At 38.5% G+C, this 26,859-nt stretch overlaps 1 protein-coding gene across 4 annotated transcripts in view; it reads left to right on the top strand.

The window, feature by feature from the left end:
* ATP8A1 (ATPase phospholipid transporting 8A1) overlaps positions 1-26,859 on the top strand; it is a 232,488-nt gene that overhangs the window by 89,926 nt on the left and 115,703 nt on the right. For all 4 annotated transcript variants that reach the window (XM_040238091.1, XM_040238093.1, XM_040238092.1 and 1 more), the window contains 7 exons: positions 5,599-5,671; positions 8,918-9,023; positions 11,215-11,297; positions 16,066-16,115; positions 17,953-18,022; positions 21,400-21,484; positions 24,097-24,236. In XM_040238091.1, coding sequence (XP_040094025.1) covers positions 5,599-5,671; positions 8,918-9,023; positions 11,215-11,297; positions 16,066-16,115; positions 17,953-18,022; positions 21,400-21,484; positions 24,097-24,236 — 607 coding nt within the window. The remainder of the gene's footprint in view (positions 1-5,598; positions 5,672-8,917; positions 9,024-11,214; positions 11,298-16,065; positions 16,116-17,952; positions 18,023-21,399; positions 21,485-24,096; positions 24,237-26,859) is intronic.

Genomic DNA, 26,859 nt, shown 5'->3' with positions numbered 1-26,859 from the left:
AAGCCAATTTCAGTTCATCTGTATTTTCCCCCACTACTTTGAGAAAAATTCCTAAGTAAGTATTCTGTGCTTAGTCATTTTACTGTGGTTTTTAGTATTAGCACAGTATGACTGGATAGTACCACTTTCTGATCTTCTTTTCTCATTTCATTTTGGTCTGTATTTATGTATGAAATGCGTGGTATTTAGTTATTCTGCTGCCATCACTGGGCTCACTAAAACATTCTTCCAGGTATGACTGTATAGTAACGAAATCTAACACATCCAAATTAGCTAATCTTCAGAGTAGTCACTTTGACAAATCATTTATTTATTCCAGTCAAGCGACCATTTCACAGAATGTTTTTGGAGCTCCTCTTTTGTAATTGCTTTAGAAATACTTTTGAACCACACAGAAAAGCAGACCACATTGATCAAAACTAGTGTCTAAGAAAAACGTATTATTATTGAACTCAACCACTTGTTTATGTTCTTGGACTTGACCTGATGCTGAACAACAATTTCGTTTTTTAAAATTAAATCACCCTTTTAGGAAGTTTGATTTGGAACAGTAGCACTATTCAAAACCAGGAGGCACAAATCCATTCAGAAAACAGTGTTTTCAGTCACACTGCCTTTGTCTTCCCATATATCCATGTGTGTAGCACCTGTGTGTATATAATGTATACATTGAGTTTGTATGTAGAATGTATGTTTCAGCTCATAATTGGATTTGTTCTGGTTTTTAATCTTGAATTTAAATTTGATTTGTCTGAGTTCGTAATGCAGTAACACATCTCTGCCCTGTCTCTGACCCCCCATTTCCCCACCTGAAGGCAGTCAATGTAACCCGTTCCAGGTTTATTTCTCCAGATCTATTCTACTATGTGTGCATGTATTTTCTTTCTCATTTTTACCAAAAGTGAAACAAATTATACACACTTTGGTACCAGCTTTTCATTTGACTATACATCTTTGAGATTTGTCCATATTCCGTGGACAGCCTCCTATTTTTTGTATAGTGTTCCATTATTATTATATGGATGTACCACAGTCTTTTTAAGCAACCGTCCTAGACTATAGGTTAGTTCTAAACTTTTGCTGTTAAAAATGTGCTGCAAAGAATGAATTTGTACATACAGCATTTTGCACCAGACAGTGTAAGTATAGAATAGACTGAAATTCCAAAAACTGGAATTTCTAGATCTCAAATGATTATATTGATTTTAAATTTTGTTAGAGATTGCCAATATCAAGGTCTTCCCTGATAGCTCAGTTGGTAAAGAATCTTTCTGCAATGCAGGAGACTCCAGTTCGATTCCTGGGTCGGGAAGATCAGCTAGAGAAGGGATAGGCCACCCACCCCAGTATTCTTGGGCTTCCCTTGTGGCTCAGCTGGTAAGGAATCCGCCTTCAATGTGGGAGACCTGGGTTCTACCCCTGGGTTCGGCAGATTCCCCCTGGAGAAGGGAACGGCTACCCACTCCAGTATTCTGGCCTGGAGAATCCCATGGACTGTATCCATGGCTCACAAAGAGTCAGACACAGCTGAGTGACTTTCACTTTCATTGCCAATATTCCTTTTTAGAAATTGTACCAATTTTTATTCTCATCAATGATATGGTTTAACTGTTTTTCCAAGATTATAGCAGCAGAGTTGTCCAACTATTTCTGCCACATTGATAAATTTAAATCTCATTTCTCTCATCATGCAATAAGATTGAATGTATATTTAAAACCACTTCTATTTCTTTCTTTGTGAACTGTGTGTTTATATCCTCTGCTCATTGTTCTATTGCATTGTTGATCTTTTTAGTGTTAGTTTCTATAAGCCCTTTTTATTTTGAGTGAATTAATGTTTCATTTTGAATAAAGTAACCATTTGATGTGTTGGAAATAGTTTTCTTCCCAGTTTGTCATTTCGCTTTTGACTTGCTTATAATAGTGTTTGCTATGCAGAAGTATTTTAGCTTTGTGCAGACCATATTTTCTATTTGTTTTCTGAATACTAGGCCTTTCTACTCCTAAATTCTTTTTTAAGTTAAATAAAAATTGTTACTTATCTCTTCATTTGACACGATTTCATAGTCCACCCTGTCATGTATGAAATTAACTGATTCAGTTCAGTTCAGTTCAGTTGCTCAGTCATGGCCGACTCTTTGTGACCCCATGGACTGCAGCACGCCAGGTCTCCCTGTCCATCACCAACACCCGGTGTTTACTCAAATTCGTGTCCATTGAGTCGGTGATGCTATCCAACTATCTCATCTTCTGTCATCCCCTTCTCTTCCTGCCTTCAATCTTTCCCAGCATCATGGTCTTTTCAAATGAGTCAGCTCTTCGCATCAGGTGGCCAAAGTATTGGAATTTCAGCTTCAGCCATCAGTCCTTCTAATGAATATTCAGGAATGATTTCCTTTAGGATGGACTGGATGGATCTCCTTCCAGTCCAAGGAACTCTCAAGAGTCTTCTCCAGCACCACAGTTCAAAAGCATCAATTCTTTGGCACTCAGCTTTCTTTATAGTCCAACTCTCACATCCATACATGACTACTGGAAAAACCATAGCCTTGACTAGACGGACCTTTGTTGACAAAGTAATGTCTCTGCTTTTCAATATGCTGTCTAGGTTAGTCATAACTTTGCTTCCAAGGAGCAAGCGTCTTTTAATTTCATGGCTGAAGTCACCATCTGCAGTGATTTTTGGAGCCCAAAAAAATAGTCTGTCACTATTTCCACTGTTTCCCCATCTATTTGCCCTGAAGTGATGGGACCAGATGCCATGATCTTAGTTTTCTGAATGTTGAGCTTTAAGCCAGCTTTTTCACTCTCCTCTTTCATTTTCATCAAGAGGCCCTGTAGGTTCTTTGCTTTCTGCCATAAAGGTGCTATCATCTGCATATCTGAGGTTATTGATATTTCTCCCAGCAATCTTGATTCCAGCTTGTGCTTCTTCCAGCCCAGCGTTTCTCATGATGTACCCTGCATGTAAGTTAAATAAGCAGGGTGACAATGTACAGCCTTGACGTACTCCTTTTCCTATTTGGAACCAGTCTGTTGTTCCATGTCCAGTTCTAACTGTTGCTTGCTGACCTGCATACAGGTTTCTCAAGAGGCAGGTTAGGTGGTCTGGTATGCCCATCTCTTTCAGAATTTTCCACATTTTATTGTGATCCACACAGTCAAAAGCTTTGGCATAGTCAATAAAGCAGAAATAGATGTTTTTCTGGAACTCTCTTGCTTTTTCTATAATCCAACGGATGTTAGCAATTTGATCTTCTCTGGTTCCTAATACTGATCAGGCCACACTTATTGTAATTTATGTTTATCCATAAAATTCTGAATCTTCTCATTTTTTATTGCTATTAAGAGTCTTCATTTTTGGATGATTAGGAAATAATTATTTGCAATGTATCATAGTCTTTAAACCAGCCTACAAGAAGCAGTAAATTATATGACACTGTGGGTTAACTGCTCATTTTTCACTTTATCTTACTGTTACACTCTCTGCCTTATTGCTTTTTGCAAAACACCATAATTTCTTTGTCTCCTTATAAGGCAAAGTGTCACTTGAAAACTTCTATGGAAAGTTTTAACAAAATGTAGATGTTTGCAAATTCAAATAGCTTTGTCAGCTAGCAATTTATTGGTTCTTATTTTGAAATGACTTTTGAGCTTCCAATTTCATCTGTTTACTTTTACTAAAAGTGAACATTTTGTGAGATTTCAGACAAGGGTGATGAGAGCACCATGTCTGAGTTATCCAGACCAAGCTGTGTAATTAGCAGATGAAATGCCAATGGTTTTATGATCTTGGAAAGGAAGCTCCTTTCTGGGAGAAGAGTTAGCATTTTCCACGTCAGAAGGTTTCACTGGTGAAAGAAGGGCAGGATGTGTCCGTGTAAACATTTCAGTTGCATATCTAGTGTTATTTGTTATAAACACATTTTGAAAGTTTTATCAATTGTGGTAACTGTGATTTATGAAGTGAAAGAATTACTGGTGAGATTAATAAGACACATCTTCAAATTTATAAAAGCGTTTAGTCCAGAATTCTTTAGAAGGAAGATAGACCTCCATGTGCAAGATGTTACTGTGACTATTCCTTGACATTTCAATTTATCTAACAAATAAGTGGGGAAGTATAACTAAGAACCAATCATGAATACATTTTATAAATAATAGGGAGATTTTATAGAGCCCTGAATAATAAACTTTTTGAGAATGATAATATTTAGAGGAGAAATATATGTTAATTTTTTCTGCCTGCCAGTTGATAAGTTGTTTAAAAGTTCTTGGACTTTTCTTCTTTAAAACTAAGAAGAGGAGGAGTTTTAATTAATAAATATTAATTTGTTGTTTTATAAATAAATTATTTATTATTAAAATAATAAAATGTGTTCATTCTGTTTCCTAGTGATGATGATTTTTGAGAATTCTAATCTATGTGCTAATAAAGGTACATTATAATATTGAGAATTAATAGATCAAAGTGTTGCACATTAATAAAGATATATTTTACTGTAAAATTCTAACTTCCTTTTATGGTGTATGGTTAAAAAGATATTTACATATATTGATCTGGTTTAGGTTAAATTATTTTACATTCTTTTTCTTTCTTCCATGATTTCTCCTTCCTTTCAAACAGCTGGCTTTAAAATATGAAACTCTTGATATTTGGCACATTGGCACTGATAATTCTCTTTGTAACCTGTAAAAATTATGATTAAAAGCTTTTTGGATTACAGCTGTTTAATATTGAACACATTATTTTTTCCTCAATGACTTCTGAAATTTCCTTCTGTGCACAAAAGCTTTAGATCTATATATTTTCACTGAACGGTGATAAGTATACTCTTGGGGTTTGACATTTCCACTTAAATGTTCCTTGTCCTTCCTTTGACTCTCAACATTTTGATATTAAATTGCATGGCTATGAGATTAGTAATTGCTAGATTATAGAGGCAATTCTCATTTGATTTGTTTCATATGGAGTTGAAGTTTGCTGATCTGAAGACAGCCACAACACAAAACCACATATATACTTTTCTGGCTTTTTTCTCCTTTACAGAGTAACATGTACATAATATATAAGATATTTGTTAGTGATAAATGTTAATGGAATGTGTAATCAGTTTATTCATATTTTTGTAATCATATAGTATTACTCACTTCAAATAAATTTTCATGGCTAAAGTAAAACAGTATTATTTTTATAATAACTCCATTAATTCTCACAATTTTTAAACCTTGGAAAAATTATGAAAGTAGAATTCAATTCCATGTATATTAGCAGTTTTGTTACATTTTTTTAATTAAATTTTTTTTAAACTTCATATGGCTACAACATAATTTTACTCCAGGAAAATGAACGGTAAAATGCTATTTTTTATTAACACAGAAAAAGGCTTTCACATTTTATAATGTTTGAAAATATCCTATGATTCAATCATGAGATATGTGATATCGTATTTGAAATGTGAACTAAATTATACTTAATTTATTAGATTTAATTTATTAAGAGTTTGTAGGCATAATGATTTATTTTAAAAGTAACTTACAGATAGATCCGCAGGCTTGTATAAATGAATCAAATATGCTCCATTTTTTCCCCTTTAGGCAGAACTCACAGTTTGGAGATGAAAAAACATTTAGTGATTCATCATTGCTGGAAAACCTCCAGAATAATCATGTAAGAAACATAGTACCATTATCTTTTAATTAATAAATGAAAACTAATGAGTGTTTCTCTGAATTACCTTCCATGCTTATATATTCCATTTTTTACTTTCATGATCATTTTTAATAATTATAAAAAATCTATTGTCTCTAAATTATTTTTACTTGGCCAATACGAATCCGTGATTTTTAGAAATTTACTTTTAACACTGTCATTTATTGATACTCTGCTTTTAAAAAATATTGTATAATTTAGAGCTCTATTTATATGAAAGAACTCATTGTTAACAATTTCAAAATGAAGTTAATTACTTGCTCAAAATTATAGGCCAGTGCTAAATCTATACAATAAGAACTTTAAACATCTGCTGCCTAGTGTGAGTATTCCACTTATAAAGTTACTGATACTTACTAAAATTCCACCTGATCAGATGATATGATCTCTGGAATTTAAGGGTTTCCCAGGTGGCGCTAGTGGTAAAGAATCTGCCTGCCAGTGCAGGAGACAGAAGAGACTTGGGTTCGATCCCTGGGTGGGAAACATCCCCTGGAGGAGAAAATAACAACACTCTCCAGTATTCTTGCCTGGAAAATTCCATGGGCAGAGGAGCCTGGAGGGCTGCAGTTCCATGGGGCTGTAAAGAGTCAGATGCAACTGAGCACACCTAAGTATAAATCCGCAACTTTTTCTCACAATCACTTCAAGCTCAGTGTGTCAAAACTTGAACTCGTGCTAATCACCCCAAAACTAGTCCCTTCCTAGCACTGGTGGACTTGCCCACCCCTGCCCCTGGGCAGGGTCCTAGCAATGCATTCATGGGGATATTTTTGCTTTCAACAAAACATGAGCTTCAAGATCCACAAAATCTAGACCTAGACCCACCTCTTCCTTCTTGTGTTCTCAGGTTCAGTAAGTTACACAATCAACTATCTTATAACTCCATCTAGGAACTTAGGGTTGCTTTGTTACCTCTATTCTCTCCATCTCCAGATCTGTAATGAATCACTAGTTCAGTTCAGTTCAGTCGCTCAGTCGTGTCCGACTCTTTGCGACCCCATGAATTGCAGCACGCCAAGCCTCCCTGTCTATCACCAACTCCCGGAGTTCACTCAGACTCGCATTCATCGAGTCAGTAATGCCATCCAGCCATCTCACCCTCGATCGTCCCCTTCTTCTCTTGCCCCCAATCCCTCCCAGCATCAGAGTCTTTTCCAATGAGTCAACTCTTCTCATGAGGTGGCCAAAGTACTGGAGTTTCAGCTTCAGCATCATTCCTTCCAAAGAACACCCAGGGCTGATCTCCTTCAGAATGGACTGGGTGGATCTCCTTGCAGTCCAAGGGACTCTCAAGAGTCTTCTCCAACACCACAGTTCAAAAGCATCAATTCTTCGGCGCTCAGCCTTCTTCACAGTCCATTCACTAAGCCCTTGTCAATACAACTTTTTTGTGTGTGTGTACGCGTGCATGCGCTCAGTCGCACAGTTGTGGCCAACTCTTTGCAACCCCATGGACTGTAGCCTGTCTGGTTCCTCTGTCCATGGGATTTCCCAGGCAAGAACACTGCAGTGGGTTGCCACTTCCTTCTTCAGGGGACCTTCCCCATCCAGGATCAAAGCTGCGTCTCCTGCGCCTCCTGAATTGACAGGCAGATTCTTTACCACTGCACCACTGGGAAGCCCATGACTTTCTAGAACATGTCCTAAATGTCTTCTTCACCTCATTCTCACTTTCTCTACCCCAGTCAAGACTACCAGCATCCTCCAGGTAAATTGCCACAACAGCCTCCTAACCATTCTCCTGGTTTCCATTTTCACCCCTTCCCATCCTTGTTGCACATGGCAGCTAGAATGACGCCAGTGGAAATTAAGTCCCAACACACCCCTGCTGAAAACCACTCTCTGGCTTCCCTCTCAACTTACAAAACTGCGTGATCCAACCTCTGCCTAAGTCACCAGCCTCACTTGGATCTACCCTCCCTTTCTTTCACCTCCGGCTATACTGGCTTTCTCTTATTTTCTCATACATGCTTCATTCTTTCCTCCTTTAGGACCTTTTCAGTCATGTGTTATTCCTGCTCGATGGAAAACTCTGTGCTCAGTACTTCATGAGGCTAAAACTTCATCAGCTTAAAGATCACATTGTCTTGAGAATAACCACACACTGACACAAATAATATTGTGTGATTTTCACACATTTTATCCTTTGTAACCCTCTTCACAGTATAAATAAATGGTGTGAAATTTGCTCAGTCGTGTCCAACTCTTGGCAACACCCCATGGACTATCAGTCCATGGAATTCTCCAGGCCAGAATACTGGAGTGGGTAGCTGTTCCCGTCTCCAGGGGACCCTCCCAACCCAGGGATCAAACCCAGGTCTTTTGCATAGCAGCCAGGTTCTTTACCAGCTGAGCCACAAGGGAAGCCCATAAATAAATGATACTTAGGTACTGTTTATCTATGTTCTGTTTTCCCCACAAGTCAAAGCATCATGAAGCAGGGACCTTGTCTGATTTGTCTGCTGTTCTAGCCTGAATAACAGTTTTGTTTTGTTTTTTCAAATAATGTTTTGATGTACCTTTCCAGTCATTTTAGTGTTTTGTCCCAAGAGCATGGAGGAATTTTTTTCCTTTATTAATTCGAGTGACACTTTTCTTCATCAGGAACCAGAAAAGATGTTTAATTTCAAAAATCTGGTTGCTATTCTCCTATAAACTCAAAAACTCCTTGCAGAAAGGATTCTGTCTTCCTCAGGCCATAACTACACAGGACTTGCTCAGTCAATCCTTTTTTATTTAGTAGAACACTAGTCAGGTTATGGTTGTTGTTTTTGGAAAGAGAGGCCAAAGCATCTTAGGAATCCTCTGCCATCATCACCGCGACCCAAAGTAGTGGAACCGCAGTAAGATTAGATGCCTAAGATTTAGATCTGATCAGGAATTAGAACTAGGTAAATGAACATTTTAGAATTCCTCTCTTGTCCTCTGATAACAGGATTCAACCACATCTGCCTTTTTCACTGTGCCTGTTCTATTTAACAAGACAAAGTGGCCTTATAGAAATGTTTAGAAAAGGAATGAAGAGGTTCCAAAAATGAAGGATTTTAGTGAAAAATATTTTTTCTTCATAGTGTTGATTTCTTGGCTTTCACCCTCAATGTTTAACAGTTGCACTCAATAAATATACATGAAGTAATACTACTATCATTGTATCATAATGGTTAAATGAAAGAGGCTAAATTATATGTTTATTTCTTACAGCCCACTGCACCAATAATATGTGAATTTCTTACAATGATGGCCGTGTGTCACACAGCAGTACCAGAGCGGGAAGGTGATAAGATTATTTACCAGGCAGCATCTCCAGGTACAAATGAAGCAATTGTGATGTATTTCTTGGTTGAAAATTGTTCTGAAATATGAGATTGTTCATAAAATTTTAATTTGAAGAAGTAAAACAACCAAGTCACTTTAGTTTCAGATTAAAAATGTTTACTAATTAGAAACGTTGGCTTTCAAAATTGTATATATTTTAAAATCTATAACTAATATTTGTTATATAACATGTTACATGGAAATTTGAATAACAAAATTCATACAAGTTTAAAAAAATGGTACTCTGTGCGTTGTAAGTTTTCCCTTCTTTATAAAGAATTAAGAAAAGACTATGGGTCATAAGCTGCTTTTTCACATAAGCTGGCAGGAAAAGGAAGATCCGTTTCCCTGAATAGTGTTGATTTTAGAATATAAACTTTTCTTTTTTTGGAAATGATAATCAAGGAGTTTGCTGTGTATTTACTTGAATGAGAAGAGCTTTACACTTAGAGAAGAGACTCCATACTTAGACTTATTTTCAGTGTAAAATTGGGTAAATAGCCAATTTGATGACTAAGATTTCAGGAAAGAAGGAACACACTTTAGGGAACTTTTTTATAAGTTTCCTTTAAAAAAAAAAACCTTTTTATTTTGTACTGGAGTATAGTTAATTAACAATGTTGTGACAGTTTCAGGCAACTCAGCCATACATATATACGTGTATCCATTTTCCCCCAAACTCTCCTCCCATCCAGGCTGCCACATAACTTTGAGCAGAGTTCCGTGTGCTATTCAGTAGGTCCCTGTTGGTTATCATTTTTAACATAGTAGTGTGTACAGACCAGTCTCAAACTTCCTAACTATCCCCTCCCCCTGTTTTAAACTGTATTACAAACCAGCACCTGCAACCTTGTAGAATATACCAGATTCCTAAAAACCATGAGATACACTCTTTATCATTAAGATAAACACTGTATGGATGTTTTATCTCACACCCTTCCCTCAAAAACAAAAAAGTTTTGATATAACATGGTGATAAGAGTAAATAATATGTAATACAATGAAACATCAGTTCATTTCAAGTGAAGTCGCTCAGTCATGTCTAACTCTTTGTGACCCAATGGACTGTAGCCTACCAGGCTCTTCGGTCCACGGGATTTTCCAGGCAAGAGTACTGGAGTGGGTTGCCATTTCCTTCTCCAGGGAATCTTCCCAACCCAGGGCTTGAACCTGGGTCTCCCACATTGTAGGTAGATGCTTTACCATCTGACCCCTCAATATTCATAGTGTTATTAATAATTTTCCTATATTCAGCATTTTAGGAGGAAAAGGATAAAACTTAAGAAGGCACTTTTGTGCCACCCGTTTTTTTCCAATTTAAGAAATAATTGATATACATCACTGTATCCCTACTATTTATTTATGTTATAATGGAAATTTGTAGCTTTTGATCACCTTTCTCCACTTCCCCTTTACCATCCTTCCGCTTCTGATAACCACATCTGATCTCTTTTTATATGAGTTTGAGGGGGGTAGGTTTCTCTTCTCTTTTTTCTTTAGATTCCACATGTAAGTGAGATCATACAGTATTTTTCTTTGTCTGACTTTTTCTCTTAGCATGATGCCTTCATGGTCTATCCATGTTGTTGCTATTATGGGGTTTCCTCATTTATACACATCATTTATTTTAAGAAAAGTTTTGTGGAGAATATGCTGGACCAAGACCTACTTTGAAGTTATCCTTTTTAGGTCTGTTTGGCTAACAGTGAGACTTAGCCCTCAAGAATATGCCTCTGGGATCTATACATGTCTCAGATTCTGAAGATCATTCTATTTAAACCCTGGGCATTGTTATATGATTTTAAAAGAAATGGATTTCAATAACAGGAGTCAGAATAAAAAGAACTTTAATTCATTTTAAAATTAAGCAGACTATTATATTGCAGTCTTAGTCTCATATTTTGGGTTATCTTACTCTCAGATGGTAAAGCGTCTGCCTGCAATGTGGGAGACCCAGGTTCAAGCCCTGGGTTGGGAAGATCCCCTGGAGAAGGAAATGGCAACCCACTCCAGTATTCTTGCCTGGAAAATCCCATGGACGGAGGAGCCTGGTAGGCTACAGTCCATGGGGTCACAAAGAGTTGGACATGACTGAGAGACTTCACTTTCACTTTTCTTTCACTCTCATATTTGGGATAAATTTTTTCACCATGTATTTGCTTTTTTCTGTTTGCCTAAAACAGATGAGGGAGCCTTGGTCAGAGCAGCCAAGCAGCTGAGTTTTGTTTTCACTGGAAGAACGCCTGACTCGGTGATTATAGATTCAGTAAGTTCTTTAATTCTCTTTTTTATCAAAGCAATGCTTATGCAAGCTTCAAAGATAAAATAATACCAAAAAGCTCATAATAAAAACAGAGGTTCCCTACTCTAGTTCTCTCCAGAAGCAACGACTTTTCTATTCTTTTAGCTGTTTCTTCAGACATTTATACATCCTTTTTTAATGTGTTGATGAATGCAATATATTTCAATTCTTCAATTTTAGACATATCTACTGACTTTCTATTCAGTTATGTTAAATGAAGGATTATTTCTCTTGACTCACCATCCCTTTCCAGTAGTAGTATAATTATATTACAATGCTTGGTTAAACAAGTATTTGGACCCAGATGTTGTATGGGCAAAAGATTGGAACAAACATTTCATGAAAGAAGATATACAGATGGCCAGTGCACACATGAAAACACATCATTAATCATCAGGGAAATGCAAATTAAAGTCTCAGTGAGACACTGCAACGTACCCACCAAGAAAAGTAAAATTAAAAACGTTATGGCAGCACCTAATGTTAATGAAACTGCAGAGCAAGGGGCTCACCTGTATGTTGCTAGTAGACGTGTAAGATGGTGCAACCCCTTTGGAAAACCTTTTAGAGTTTTCCAGTTTAGGTAAACATGTACCTGATGGAGCAGGTGTGCCTATACTTGCCCAGAAGAATTAAAAGCATGTGTCTGCAGAGAGACGTTTCGTGGTATGTTCATAGCAGCTGTATTCAGAGTGGCCAAAAGCTAGAAACAAACCAAATGTCCATCACTAGGAGGATGCATCGACAAATTGTGATACACAGTGGAATAGCTGAACAATAAAAAAAGAGTAAAATGATTGACTCATTACCAGCATTGATAAGTCTCAGGAACAGGCTGAGAAAAAAGAAAAAAAAAGCCAGACACAGACAGCTGCATACTCTGCATTTATATAGAGGTTGAGATCAGGAAAAAGTGACTTATGGTCTTAGAATTCAGAGCAGTGGTTGTCTCCACATCAGGGGGGAGATTGGGAAAGGGGGCAAAGGAATTTATAGGACAGTGGAAATGTTCTGTGTCTTGATTGGGGTGGTGGTTACACCAAGTATACCTTTATCAAACCACAATATGTAGTTTTCATTGAACTACATATTTAAGATCTATGTACAGTATTGTATATAAATTATATCTCATTAAGCATTTTTATTTAGTGTTTATGTTATTATGCCTGTATTGATATTCCTAGCAAAACATTGTTTTATTCAGTATTTATTTTCTTTGTTTTTAATTTTGTGTTTTCAGATAGAAAATTATCTCCTGAAAATAATTTTTTTTCTTTAATTCTTAAAAATAAATCTGTTATGTTTTTTCCAAGTGTAGCATTTTCTTTCTACCTATTACTAATTGTTCTAATTGTTTCATAACTTCTTAGTGCACTTTTATCAGTACAGTTACACCAGATAATCTGGCCAGTGGGCAGTCGCAGTCTTTCCCTTGAGACGTTCCTCCTGAAACACCCGCCGCCCCACCCCGCCCCTGTTCTCCTTACTCTGGGCCAGTATTGTTCAGAGGTCAGCTTCTATGGCACTTGGAATGCCTTTTGATTGTCTCCTGTTTTGGACTTGCTGTTTCCTGTAAGTCAAAACTTCTTTCTTAGAACCTGACATTGATAGAACATGTTTTCTGTCCATTTCAGAAAAGGTGTCACAGAAGCAGAAGTCACAGTAGTGACAGCCCTCAACAAGCCCAGCTCCTGACTCAGGGCTCCACGCTGCCCTGGCGCACAGCTCAGTCCCTCTCATGGTTCTCGAGAGGAAGCGCTTTCCTGTCTCCCTGGGGACTTTCCTTAACTCTCTCCTGTGTTAGATCTTCTGTTTCCTGAGTCCCGTGTCCTCCTTGTTCTTGGCCTATGCTTGTTTTCCTGGAGAACTTTCTTTATTGGCTTCTTGAGAAAAGGCTCATGGGAAATTCCTTGTTGTTTAGCCCTTTTAAGCATAAACATTTTTACCTGACCTTTATACTTAATTGGTGGTCCTGCTGAATAGAGAATTCCAGGGTGGGAATCAGTTTCCTGAGGAATTTTTATTGCCTGGCTTCCTGTATGCCTAATTGAGAAGTCAGAAGCCACGGACTCTAGTTTTTGTGACTTGCCCACGACCTCCCTCAAGAAGTTTGCGAGATCTTCTTTATCCCAAGAATTCTGAAATTTCACAACCATGTACCACAGTGAGACTATTTTAACTCACTGTACTGAGCACTGGGTGGACACTTTTCCATTTGGAAATCTACATCCTTCCATTCTGGAAATTTTTCTTGAATGAGTCTGTTCAATTTTCTTCCGCTTTTTTCTCTGCTCTCTCTCTTTAGAATTCCTGAGCACATCTTTTAACTTTTCTGTCCTGCTTTTCGTGTTTTTGCCTTCTTGTTCTACTTTTTGGACGTTTTCCTCTTTTCTCTTCTTAGACTTCAATTGATTTTCTTTTTGTTTCTGATATTACATGTTTTAGTTTCCAGAAGCTTTTATTATTTTCTCAATATTTCTATTTTTAATAGTATCCTGTTTTTCCTTCATAGGTGTACTTATGTTACTTCTCTGAGAGGAAAAATGATAAGTTTTCTTTTTTATGTTTTCTTTTAAAAAAAAATTACAAACAGTTTAAATAAGCATATCATTTTATTGGAACAGAGAATGGTATTAAGCTGTCATTATAGTTGTTTTGATTATTGCACTGGGAGAAGCATACTTCACCAAAAATTAAACATCAATTTTCACATATTCTTTTCTGGAGTTTCTCATTCTCTACTTAGGAGAAAAGAAGAGCATTTAATTACTGCACCGCTTGCATATGGGATGCGTAATAGGCTATGCACGATCTTTGATGAGAGCTGCAATATGCAGAGAAATAAGGCCATTCTCCTCCTGTGCCACCAAAGAGAGCACAGTACGTGAATCTTACTCACAGAAGCATAACCACTGTTACAGGCAGCTTTTCGTCTCAGACATTGTCTTTGTTTTTTCATGGGTCCCATTAACAAGCATATACTAGTGGATCTAGCAATATTTCCAAGGGTGTAAAACACTGCAGAAGGTTTTATGCCTCCAGGAATCCGCACCCATCCAGTTCCAATGATACAACAGAAAATGTCCCACAGAAAGCATATGACAAACCACCTCATCCTGGTGTGGAAATGGAGTGAAGAGGCATCTGGGACCTGTCGACCAGCCCTTTGTGCCCGTCAGGAAGCCTAGGCCGACACCAGTGTTTTCTTTTGGAATTCTTTTTCTTCCAAATTGCTCTTATCTGTTTGTTTGGGGTATCTGTGATCCATGATAATAGCTGTCCTTGGATATCTATTCATCTTTGGTTTTCTTATGGTTAAGAGTAAGGAATTTGCAAACTGATAGGGGAGTTCTGAGTATAAGAGGGTATTTGTCAACATTGGGCTTCACTGTGGGGAGGTCTGGTGGGATTCATTTGGGAAATCATGGTTGTCTGTACCTTTAGGACTCAACCTGGGCTTATAGATTCCCGAGAGAACAGTCTTCCAGCCTTCTGCCAGGAAAGATCTGGTTGCCAGAATGTAGGGGGCCAAGTGGGTTGTGGGTATTGGGGCCTAGCCTTTAGTACAAATACAATAACAATCCTATATCTTCAGGTGTGCCAACTTCTAGAAAAAAGAAACTTTATAGAGCAGAACCTCTGGTCTTCTGCCAGTATGCAGGAAGAGCCAGTACCCAGAACAGCAGCTCTTTCCCTAGTCATCCCATTTAGGGCGCTCCTTTACCTTCCAGTTCTAGAACTACCTGCTATTCCTCTTCCCTAGGCCTTCTAGGGATTATTCAATACAGGTCAGGCTGGTTCTCACCTTTTCCCCATTCACTTCAGTCGCTCAGTCGTGTCCGACTCTTTGCGACCCCATGAATCGCAGCACGCCAGGCCTCCCTGTCCATCACCGTCTCCCAGAGTTCACTCAGACTCACGTCCATCAAGTCAGTGATGCCATCCAGCCATCTCGTCCTCTGTCGTCCCCTTCTCCTCCTGCCCCCAATCCCTCCCAGCATCAGAGTCTTTTCCAATGAGTCAACTCTTCCCATGAGGTGGCCAAAGGACTGGAGTTTCAGCTTTAGCATCATTCCTTCCAAAGAAATCCCAGGGCTGATCTCCTTCAGAATGGACTGGTTGGATCTCCTTGCAGTCCAAGGGACCCTCAAGAGTCTTCTTCAACACCACAGTTCAAAAGCATCAATTCTTCGGCACTCAGCCTTCCTCACAGTCCAACTCTCACATCCATACATGACCACAGGGAAAACCATAGCCTTGACTAGACGAACCTTAGTCGGCAAAGTAATGTCTCTGCTTTTGAATATGCTATCTAGGTTGGTCATAACTTTTCTTCCAAGGAGTAAGCGTCTTTTAATTTCATTACCACTGTGCATATAATAGCATTTGCTACTTCTTACATCTGCTAAGTAAGCATATCTCACTTATCTGTTTTCTAACTTCCAATTTTTTAATGCCATTTTCTCTTTTCATATTTTCCTGCCATTGTAAGTTTCTTTTTAATTTTTTTTTGTAGTTTTGGTGGGGCTTTGGGAAGGATGAAAAGTAATTGCATTTGTTCAATCTTCCATCTTAACCTGAAAAGTTAATAAATTCAATTAAGGGTGATATATTTCAGAAAGGACAATTTGTGATGACATTTTTTACATTAAAACTTCATGACTGGAGTTTATTTCCAAGGAGCCAAAGCTACTTCTTACTGTATGTAATCATATTTTCCTTTTCTTCATAGCTGGGGCAGGAAGAAAGATATGAATTGCTCAATGTCTTGGAGTTCACCAGGTAAAACATCTGCTCTGTGGTCTGTGTGCATGTCATACATTTCCCTCCATTTAAACTTTTTTCCCTTTTAAATAAGAAGAAAGTGTGATTTATTTTATTTAAATAAATTTATTTAGACCAAATGTTAAAATATTCAATACAATTTTTAATTGTCATTTTTAAGAAAATCATAAACTGTTCTCTTCAGAGTCTTATAAGGCATGTCTTCTGGAGGCAATGTAATACTTCTGAACATAACAATCTGCATCACAACTGTAGGGTACAGGCCCGGGTAGTGATCTGAAAACATTATACTTAGGGGCACCAAGATTTATGTAGAATTAAAATGAATCAGAGTCAGGAACTTGCCATTCTAATTATGTGCTCATTATAACATCTAATTGTCATAGGCATTTCAGAAACACATATTCATCTCTCTGTTAGGCATAAAACTAGTTTCCATATAGTAGGAATAGAGACAGAAGGGATGGTCCACAGTGGATAAACGTGCAGCTGTTCATGGCCGAATGAATAGGAATTTCTTGTTGGAAGCTTCCATGCAAGTGATTGCAAAAATCCTGCATCTGGAGTGACGGGCATATTGGAGACTCAAGGAGTGGAGAGACTGTAAGAGAATGCTCATAGTTCTGTGAGGAGATGGGAACAGGGGTATTAGAGAAATGTAGGTGACGAGGCAGTGTGGAGCACTCTGTGACACTGGGACCAGGTATTTACTAAGCTGTGACAGGCTGGCTTTTCTCCAGCAGTGTCCACTTACTCTGCTGGACCACAGAAGGCATTCCTGTTCACCCGTGATTTGGGAGTTTTGTCAGGAGAAGAAAAGAGCAAGGAAGTTGATGAACCAGGGACTAGGCCATCGAAGCTGGATTAGGAGAAACATGAATCAGGAAGGGCTGAGGTAGACTACACAGACGTTACAAAGGGGGCCCAATCCTAAAGCACAGGGATGATCAGAGACACTACTGCGGCGGAAATAAAAGATGGAGAAAGAGAGGACTAAACAGTCCAAGATATTTCTAAAGGCTACTACACTGTATCTAACTGCTGTATTGGATTCATCTCAGTTTTTAGCTGCAGAACGTTATAAGGTAACATGAATAGGCACTGTCACAAGAGAAGTCTTTTTTACCCCTGATTTCTAGAGAGAATGCTTATGCATACTTGATTCCAAGTGAGGCTTATCCTGTGCAATGCCATACGTGCTTATTCTGTTCATTGTTAACTTGTAGTCTCTTTGCTAATGCTTTGAAAGATGTGTATGTTTGACTAAGAACTTTTATCAGTCTGTATCGCCAACACAATGTTAAGCTGTTTGTGCTCATTAACTAGAGTTTGTAATATGAATTAGGTTTTTAAATGATGCCAGTGGTTTGCTAGTAATTAAAAAATGATAGTTGTGAAGGCTTAAGTAAGTTTTTAAAGTGCTAGTATATGCCTTTTGATTGGGTGTATACTTAAAATTGATTATCATTTCTCTTTTTAATAATTCATCATAAAAGATTCTGGCTTAAATATTTTTTAAATCTGAAAACATTGAATCAGAACTCTCCTCTCTCTGCCCTGGTGGGTATTAACTCTTGCAGGTTTCTTGGGAGCTACTTGGTAAATTATTCCTTTAGGGCAGCAGATGGTACCCACATATCTTAAAAAACATAATGTGACTTTCAAAGGCACTCATCTACACACTCAGGCGACGGTTTGTGTATGTGGAGGGATCAGCCTCATAACTTAGTCAAATTTATTTTTTCAGTGTGAGCATTAAAATATGTGAGACATGACAAACATATAGATGCATCTTCTCACTATGATGACACATTGTGGAAAACCTTTCTTTCAGTGCTAGAAAAAGAATGTCAGTGATCGTTCGCACTCCATCCGGGAAGTTACGACTTTACTGCAAAGGAGCTGTAAGTTTGTATTTTTGTCTTTTATGATTTTGATTTATGATGGTTTATAATGTATATGTTAAACATTCTGCTATGGAAATGTAACACAGATGTTTAGCCTGAAGTTGCTGACATCCGCTTTTGGAGGTGTTTTATAGTAATAGTGTTCAGCCTCTTCTGGTGAAATTCAGAATTCCTTCTGGGTAAATTGGGTGCTTTGAATAAGTTTGGCCGAGGTTATTTATATAATTCAGTTTTTGAGGTTTGTGTATTATAAATATTTTAGAAGACAATAATACAGAAAATATTTTAAAATTAAATTAGAAATGTAGCAACCTATACCAATTTGAATCTGATTTTTTAAAGGCCATAGAAATGGGGGGAATGGATTGCAGTTATTGCTGTAATTTCTTCATGTGGTGATTACCATTTGTATTGTATTTGCATTGTTTTAATTATAACAGCATTTCTAACTATTGGTTGGCTTTTGTATTTGGCAGGTTTTATTGACAGGATAGTAATTTGTCCTTCTAACTGAATTTCTCTAGTTAAAATATGTTTATGCTCATGGAAAAATAAGAAGTCTACTCTCCAGGGCCTTTTTTTATTCTTGAAATTAGTTAATATTTCCCTTCAGATTTATCCTTTCAGTCTACATACTGTATACTTGGAGCAATCAGGTAATTTACGAACTTGGAACTTTCCAATTTCAAATATAGTCAACAGTCTTGCTTTCTTACATGGAACTTGAAAGATGAACTTGTTTAGAAGCCCAAGCTTATTATTTAAATTCCTGTTGAGAATGTTTTTCAATACCTTGGTTTTAATGCTTCGGAACATAATTTTTTAATACCTTGGTTTTAAAAGATTGGGAGAGAATAATTTCATGACGTCTCATGAATTTAGTTTAGAGTTTCTTTGGTTGTTGAACAAGCACGTAAACAACTATAGGGTGAACTCGCTCCAGGTGAAATCACTTGGATAAACTGTTCTGACAGAGGATGTTAGAGCTCAACATGATAAAAAATTACAGTTATTTTTAATCAAAAGGAAATTTGAGGGAGGGGAGAATGGGTTACATGTAAGATAAATTAGAAATCATAAAAACATTTAGGGGAAAACATCAACCAATGAAATAAGCTCTAGCAGCCTGTCCATCAGGTCGCAAAGAGTCAGACATGACTGAGAGACTTAACACATTACAGTTCATGCAGAAGGCCACATTCTGCCCCCTGCTTTCCTTGATCCTGCAGAGAAGGTAGAAAATTCCCCTAGTCTGACTGTCAGTTTCTTCCACTAGAATGCTTAATTACCTTGAGAGTTTAATCTCCCTATCCTTATTTATTACTCATCACTTTTGTTTTCATGATTTTAATATTTTAGTATTTTCTTAGTGTTAAAATGGCCTAATTTATCTGAAAATTTCACTAACCTCTGGGAAAAAATAGAGTTTGTAAGTTACACAGAACTCTCATTCTCAGAAAGGACCCATGAGGGGAAATTATCATTTCCTTTTGCTTTGCCCGCTTCCCATTTCACCACTGAGAAATGAAAAGAAATTCATAATTGGAGCCTGGAATATTGCATCTGTTCTGAGGTCACTAAGTTCTGTTTCTCTCAAGGGTTCTAAATCATACCTCACTAGTCTGCTTCCAACTCAGCCCTGAGACTCGAGACCCCAAAATGGGTAATACCACTGAGAAAGTAATTGCAGGTAAATGATTTATTTTTTCCTGGTCTAATAAAACCATGAAGGCCAAATACTAAAATTCTTAAAACATTAAACCCAAGCTAAAGAATAACTAAAGGAACAATAGGCCATTTATAACGGGGCAAAAATTAGAGACATGCAGTGATGCCTCAAGTTAAAGCTGAAAGGGACTTTAAAGATAATCCAGTAAGTTAATTTTACAGACCAAGTAAACTGACTTTTAAAGCTAAAGTGACACAATCAGAAATATTCAGCTGTAAGGCATTGCTTAGTTTGTCCAATGTCCTCCCTGCCATAGCCACCAGCTTGCTCTATGCACTTAACATGTGTTTCTCAGAGTCTGTTCCTTTGTGGGCACCAACCCCATTAGATGCCCTAAGTCCTAAAAGGTTCAGTAGTTAGGTCTGGGCATCTATCAGCCCACTCCCTTGGAGCCACTGTGTGCATTAGCGTTTTGAAGGCTCTGAGGCACTGCAGCAGGACGTGCTTTTTAGCTTTGTTCTGACATTTCACATGCTATTTGAGTTCCGGACCATTCGTCCTCAAAGCATGGCTGGATGCTGAAGCATTCTGCAAAATCTTTGGGGGGCAGTGAGGGGAGATCTAACAGCACATGACAAGTAAATGAAGTATTGATAGAATATGAGATTTTGAACATTGGAGTAACTGGATTTATTCAGAAAGGAAAAGATGAAAATATAGGACTAGACCATCTTTCTTAGTGTCACAGGAAAGCAGTATTATTAAGGAAAAATATTTTGTGCTTCAACACTGATGCTAAATTGATTTTTTAAATAAATTTATTTATGTTAATTGGAGGCTAATTACTTTACAATATTGTATTGGTTTTGCCATGCATTGACATGAATCCACCACGGGTGCACACATGTTCCCCATCCTGAACCCCCCTCCCACCTCCCTCCCTGTACCATCCCTCTGGGTCATCCCGGTGCACCAGCCCCAAGCACCCTGTTTCATGAATCAAACCTGGACTGACAACTCGTTTCACATATGATAATATACATGTTTCAATGCCATTCTCCCCAACCATCCCACCCTCGCCCTCTCCCACAGAGTCCAAAAGACTGTTCTATACATCTGTGTCTCTTTTGCTGTCTCTCATATAGGATTATTGTTACCATCTTTCTAAATTCCATATATATGTGTTAGTATACTGCATTGGTGTTTTTCTTTCTGGCTTCTCTCTGTATAATAGGCTCCAGTTTCATCCACCTCATTAGAACTGATTCAAATGTATTCTTTTTAACGGTTGAGTAATATTCCATTGTGTAATGTACCACAGCTTTCTTATCCATTCATCTGCTGATGGACATCTAGGTTGCTTCCATGTCCTGGCTATTATAAACAGCGCTGCGATGAACATCAGGGTACACGTATCTCTTTCAGTTCTGGTTTCCTCGGTGTGTATGCCCAACAGTGGGATTGCTGGGTCATATGGCCGTTCTATTTCCAGTTTTTTAAGGAATCTCCACACTGTTCTCCATAGTGGCTGTACTAGTTTGCACTCCCACCAACAGTGTAAGAGAGTTCCCTTTTCTCCACACCCTCTCCAGCAGCTAAACTGATTTTTAAATACTCATTCGCTGCTAATAATGTTGCCAACATCAACTTTAGTCAATTCAGAATGCTTAGTTTAAGTGTATCATACCTTCTGTTTGTTTTCCAGGACACTGTAATATATGACCGACTGGCAGAAACTTCAAAATACAAAGAAATTACCCTAAAACATTTGGAGCAGTTTGCTACAGAAGGTGAGTGTAATACAATAGTAAGCATGACTCAAATAAAATGAAATCATATATTACTACTATCATATAGGATTATTCTTATTATTTTACTTGGAGATTCATTATGTAAGATAACAATAAATGTTGATCATTTAGATCTTACTATATGGTGTCCCTAGCTGTTATTTTTATTTTGCTCTTCTGTATTTATTAACATTTTGAAAGACTTTGTCCGCACATTTAAGGAGATGTAGAGCTTATAAATCTGCTTGCTTTTTAGAATGCATACCATTTACAGTTTAAATACTTTACATCTCCAGCAATGTAGAAGGAAAGAAACAAGAGTTAAAGAACTGGATAGTCTAATCTGAGTAAGAAAGAGGAGAAGAAATAAATAAACCTCTATAACTACTGAAATAGTTCTTCAATTTAGCATTAACTCAGGACTTTTTATTAAGCCCCTGCCTCATGCCAGGCTCTATGTGAGGCCTGAGAATCCGTGGTAAACATAATAGTTCTGACGCTCTGTTTGTACCGAAATGTAGTCTAGGGAGATGATCTAGATGAGATGAAAGGAAATGAGAGTTATTGAGCATCAGGGTCAGTTACTACAGGAATTTGTAGAATCTTATCTCTAAACTTAACAAAAGTCGCCAGTACTGTATCTGCATTTCCCATCGACGTTTTCACTCTGGTCTGCTTCTGCCGGAACTGTGGCTGGTGGCACCAAGCCTGACCTCTGAGCCAAACCTTTTCCTCTTAATCCAAGCAGCAAAATGATAGGAATGTTTTTAAAGCACTAGGCTTTGAAAAGCGGGGACATAATGAACCTTCTACCATTTCTCCTCCAAAAATGGAAGCACATGGAGATCCACACATCTGTTGAGCTCAGATTCCATGAGGTACAGGTTCCTAGGGGACAGCGGGGACAGCGTAAGCTAGCATATATTGCAGGTTCCTTTATTGAGGAAGGAGCGGGTTGGAGGAGCATCTTCCTTTTCTCTCGTTCTGATGTTAAGGATATTCTAGTCCCGGACCAGTTCCAGCTGGCTTGGCCTCCGCCGCCACCCCATTCTCTCTGGCCCTGGGTAAACAGCACTCGTGTACCATGGCTACCCCAGAGTAAGTCTCCGGCGGGCGGGCTTCCCCCAGAGCTCAGTCAGTAAAGAATCTGCCTGCAGTGCGGGAGACTTGGGTTCAGTTCCTTGTCGGGAAGATCCCCTTGAGAAGGAGATGGCAACCCACTCCAGTATTCTTGCCTGGAGAATCCCATGGACAGAGGAGCCTGGTGGAATACAGTCCATGGAGTCGCAAAGAGTCAGACACAACTGGGTGACTTTGACTTTGACTTTCAAGTCCCCAGCCAAGTGCCCAGAAGAGAAACACATATCCCTAAGATGGCCCAGAGTTAAGTTCTATTTGCCGTGGTGTGGCAGCAACAGTGTACTCCCTTCTTGGAACGTGGAGTCTTCCGGGCATTTTATGTCCTGTGTCCTCTGCTTCTTTTTCTGACGTGGTCCTGGCCGTATTTGATTTGACTTGATCACTAACACCTAATTATTCTGAGCGCTAAACGGCCTTGAGTGAGAACGCTGTCTTCTTGGTAACCTAGTTAACTGCTTTTATCGTGGCTGGCAAATCTTCTGTTCTTCGTTTTTCTAGTCTGTAAACTTTTTTCTGGCTCAGGGTCACCTCCGAATGAGTTAGAAAACTGACAGGCTCTGCGTACAGGAAGTAGGTCACTTCAGACATGAGCTGCGATTGTTTGCCCAGGTGCTGCTGATGGGTATTCTTTTTTTTGTCAGTGTCCCTCAATTTTTTAGACTCCTTATACTACAAATCCACTATAATAAGTATAGTTGGAGGAAGGTCACTCTCCCAGTACACGCCATTGAGGTCCCTCTATTCCTTCCTTCATAAGCATCTATGAAGCCATTATTAATAAGCCGGCCACTGTGTTCAGTGCTGGAGTTACAGGTGTGAAGAACTCTAGGACCCTGGAACTCCAGAAACTTCAAGCTCATGTAGGAGATCACAGAAAAAACACGAAACATTGTCCTTCACACCACAGAAGTGTTGGGGTCTGGGTGAGAGGAGAAGGCTTCAAAGAGATGATTTTCAGAACTGAGTCTTAAAGTAGATGCAAGGCAGGCAGTGGAGGGGGATTGGGAGAGCGTAGAGTGGAGGGGGTTTGGGAGAGCGTAGAATGGAGGGGGAAAAAAAAGATCAATTTGTGCAAAGACCCTACCATGGGAAGTGGACGGCAGAGAATGAGGTTGAAGGCAACTGATAAGTGGTGACTGAGCCAGACTTGAGGGTTTGAACTTCACCCTGGAGAATGATTAAAAGACTTCAAGCAAAGGAATAACCTTAACAGATTAGGATTTTAGAAAAGTTACTCGAGGCATGAAGGAGGGATTGAAAGAGCTGGGGAATTAAAATCCAGGTGCCGGTGGAAAGGCCAGAGGACTGTTGTTGATACACAGTTGGCACTAAGGTTCCATCAAACTCGAGTCAGACTTCAGCATACTGAATCAGTGTTTCTGAAGTGAGAGTTTGTTCAAAACAAATGCAAGTGTCAGATTTCTGAACAAAATCTTATCTGATGTTGCGGGGGGCATACTTCCTTTTTTCAGGGTTAAGAACCTTGTGTTTTGCTGTGGCTGAGATTTCAGAGAGCGACTTTCAGGAGTGGCGAGCCGTCTATCAGCGTGCATCCACATCTGTGCAGAACAGGCTGCTCAAACTCGAAGAGAGCTACGAGTTAATCGAAAAGGTACAACTCTTCTGTTTGTGAGGAAAGTTTGATTTCCAGAAAACTCCAGCCTTGTTTCAGGGGGCCAGTAAAATAAAAATCAAAGTGTCTTGACACACCACTGTTGAATCTCCTCTGGTCTAAGCACTGACAACTCAGTTTTTTCCAAAAACTCTCTAGACTTACTTGGTATAGATTTTAGCTCTTTTCACAGTTTTGGATCAAATTGAGGTTGACCCAGTCTAGCAAGCTCCTTGCCAACATCTTCCATTGCGTCTTCATTGCACACCCTCTCCCCACAAACAAACATGCATAAAAGCTGCATATAAGTGTGTATAGATGCAGTGGGCTTCCCTGCCAGCTCAGACAGTAAAGAATCCACCTGCAATGCAGGTTCGATCCCTGTGTCAGGAAGATCCCCTGAAGGAAGGCATGGCAACCCACTCCAGTATTCTTGCCTGGAGAATCCCCATGGACAGAGGAGCTGGCGGGCTACAGTCCATGAGGGTGCAAAGTTGAGCAACTAAGCATATAATATATAAAATAATGTAATAACTATACAGCTGTGTTACTCCATAACCAATAATAAAGAATGTACAGGTGAACAATCCAGTGCTTATACCTGGCCTGTCATTGTTCACCTAAATATATCCATCATTTGTACCACAACTATAAATATCCTCTCTTTACTGATAAAGAAACCAAGGCTATTCAGCCAAAAAGCCATGGATACACCGTGATTGATGCTTCATAAACAGCAAGAAAGCTTGCTTCCTGAATTCAGAATAGCAAACATTTTTATGTTGTATTGACTGTGTGCCAGGTGCTATTTGGAGCACTTGAATCTTCAACGTACTTAATTAAAACCTACTTAATCTTCATAGCATTCCTTTGAGGTAGGTAGTGTTAATTATCACAACTGTATAAATGGAGAAATCAAGGCACCAGAGAGGTTAAGTGATTTGGAGGACATTCCTCGGCACATAAGTATGTAAGTCAGAATTCTTACTCTGGCTCAAGTTCAGGCTCTATAAGTTTCCATTAAACAACTTGCTACTTACATAATTCCTTCAATTGTACTCCTGCTTGTGAGGCATAGACTCAGGCTTTGCCTGTTAGCCACAGTTGATCTCAGCTTCAGGTGAGTCGTGGCTGACATGTTTTTTATTTATTCCTCTGTCAATGTGCTTCCTGGTCCTTCCTGTCCTGAGTGGTAGCCAGCACTATGGATGCATCCCTGGGCTCTCCCCACAGGTCCCTCTCTCCCCACGTGCCCTCTGTTCTGTGCAACCCCAGGCCTGGAATGCTCCAGCTGGAGGTGGTGTTCTCTGCTATGTGGTTACCTGTGACTCTCAATACTGCCCTCCTGTCTCCTCGGTAGACTGAGATCCCTCTAGAAGCTAGTTTGTTCCTCACCCCTCCCTTATATTTGAACTTATTTTGTATCATCCTTATTCCTCAGAAGACTTGGGATAGAATGTATGAAACCTTCCAAGTTGATAAACCCCACCTCCACCATCAATTTTAGATGTGTACACCCACCAGGAGACTTGTTATCAATCCACTTACTGAATTTCTCTCTTTCTTTTCTAATATTGTATATATGCTTACGTCTTTGGAATATCATGTAGTGAAATAAAATAATATTTTATTTATGAGACCATGACCATAATCTCTTTCATTGTTTCCAAAGTCACAAATTGTTTAAAAGCCCTAATAGTATTACTGATTTTTAATCTTGGCTTTTCTTACTTTTTGAGAGGGTTTCCCTGGTGGCTCAGACAGCAAAGAGTCTGCCTGCAATGCAGAAGACTGGGGTTCTATCCCCGGGTTGGGAAGATTCCTGGGAGAAGGGAAGGACAACCCACTCCAGTATTCTTGCCAGGAGAATTCTATGGACAGAGCCGCCTGGCCAGCTGGGTACAGTCCATTAGATCGTACGACTGACTCACACACACATAATCTTTTGAGAAATTTTTAAAAAATCACTCTGCTTGGAGATGATTCTTTTTCTCCTGTCTCCTTTCCTACACAGCCTGAATATAATTTAGTCTTTTCTCACGTGGCAATGATAGAATTAATATATAACAACTAACAATAAATATATTTTAAGTGGATTCTAACCATTAAATTTTGTTTCTACTTGAAACGCTCTGGAGCAAATTCTGGAGTTGAATGTTTAATGTGAATAATGTTTTTACTGAGAATGTCCTAGATTGAATTTTATAGATTTAACAGTTGTGTGTGTGTGTTTAATATCTGTTATTAAATTTTGATTTCCCTCTTTTAACTAAAACAGATATTCAACCTTTCTTCCAGCAGATGGCGATCGTGAGTCACATTGAAATTTAAGCTGCCTGGGGAAATCCATTACATATATTTACATATTTTTAGTTTACAGATACAGAAGTCTCTCTTAATACCTCTTACCTAAAATAAATGAAAAGAGAATTTATATCTAATTCCTTTTTTACTTTGTGATAAGTCATGCTCTCTTAATTTTTGTTGAAAAATCCGAAAGATAGAGATTGGTTCAGCCAGCTTGTTCTGAATAAAGACTATATCCCCTGAATCTGTAGCTTCTTTCAGTAATTAACTTAATTAACTTTCATTAGGTGATTGATAAATGCTAGATATCAGGGAC

This window comes from Oryx dammah, unplaced genomic scaffold (assembly GCF_014754425.2).
Source record: "Oryx dammah isolate SB20612 unplaced genomic scaffold, SCBI_Odam_1.1 HiC_scaffold_3, whole genome shotgun sequence".
In the NCBI taxonomy this organism is placed as follows: Eukaryota; Metazoa; Chordata; class Mammalia; order Artiodactyla; family Bovidae; genus Oryx; species Oryx dammah.
This window is presented reverse-complemented; position numbering and strand designations above follow the sequence as displayed.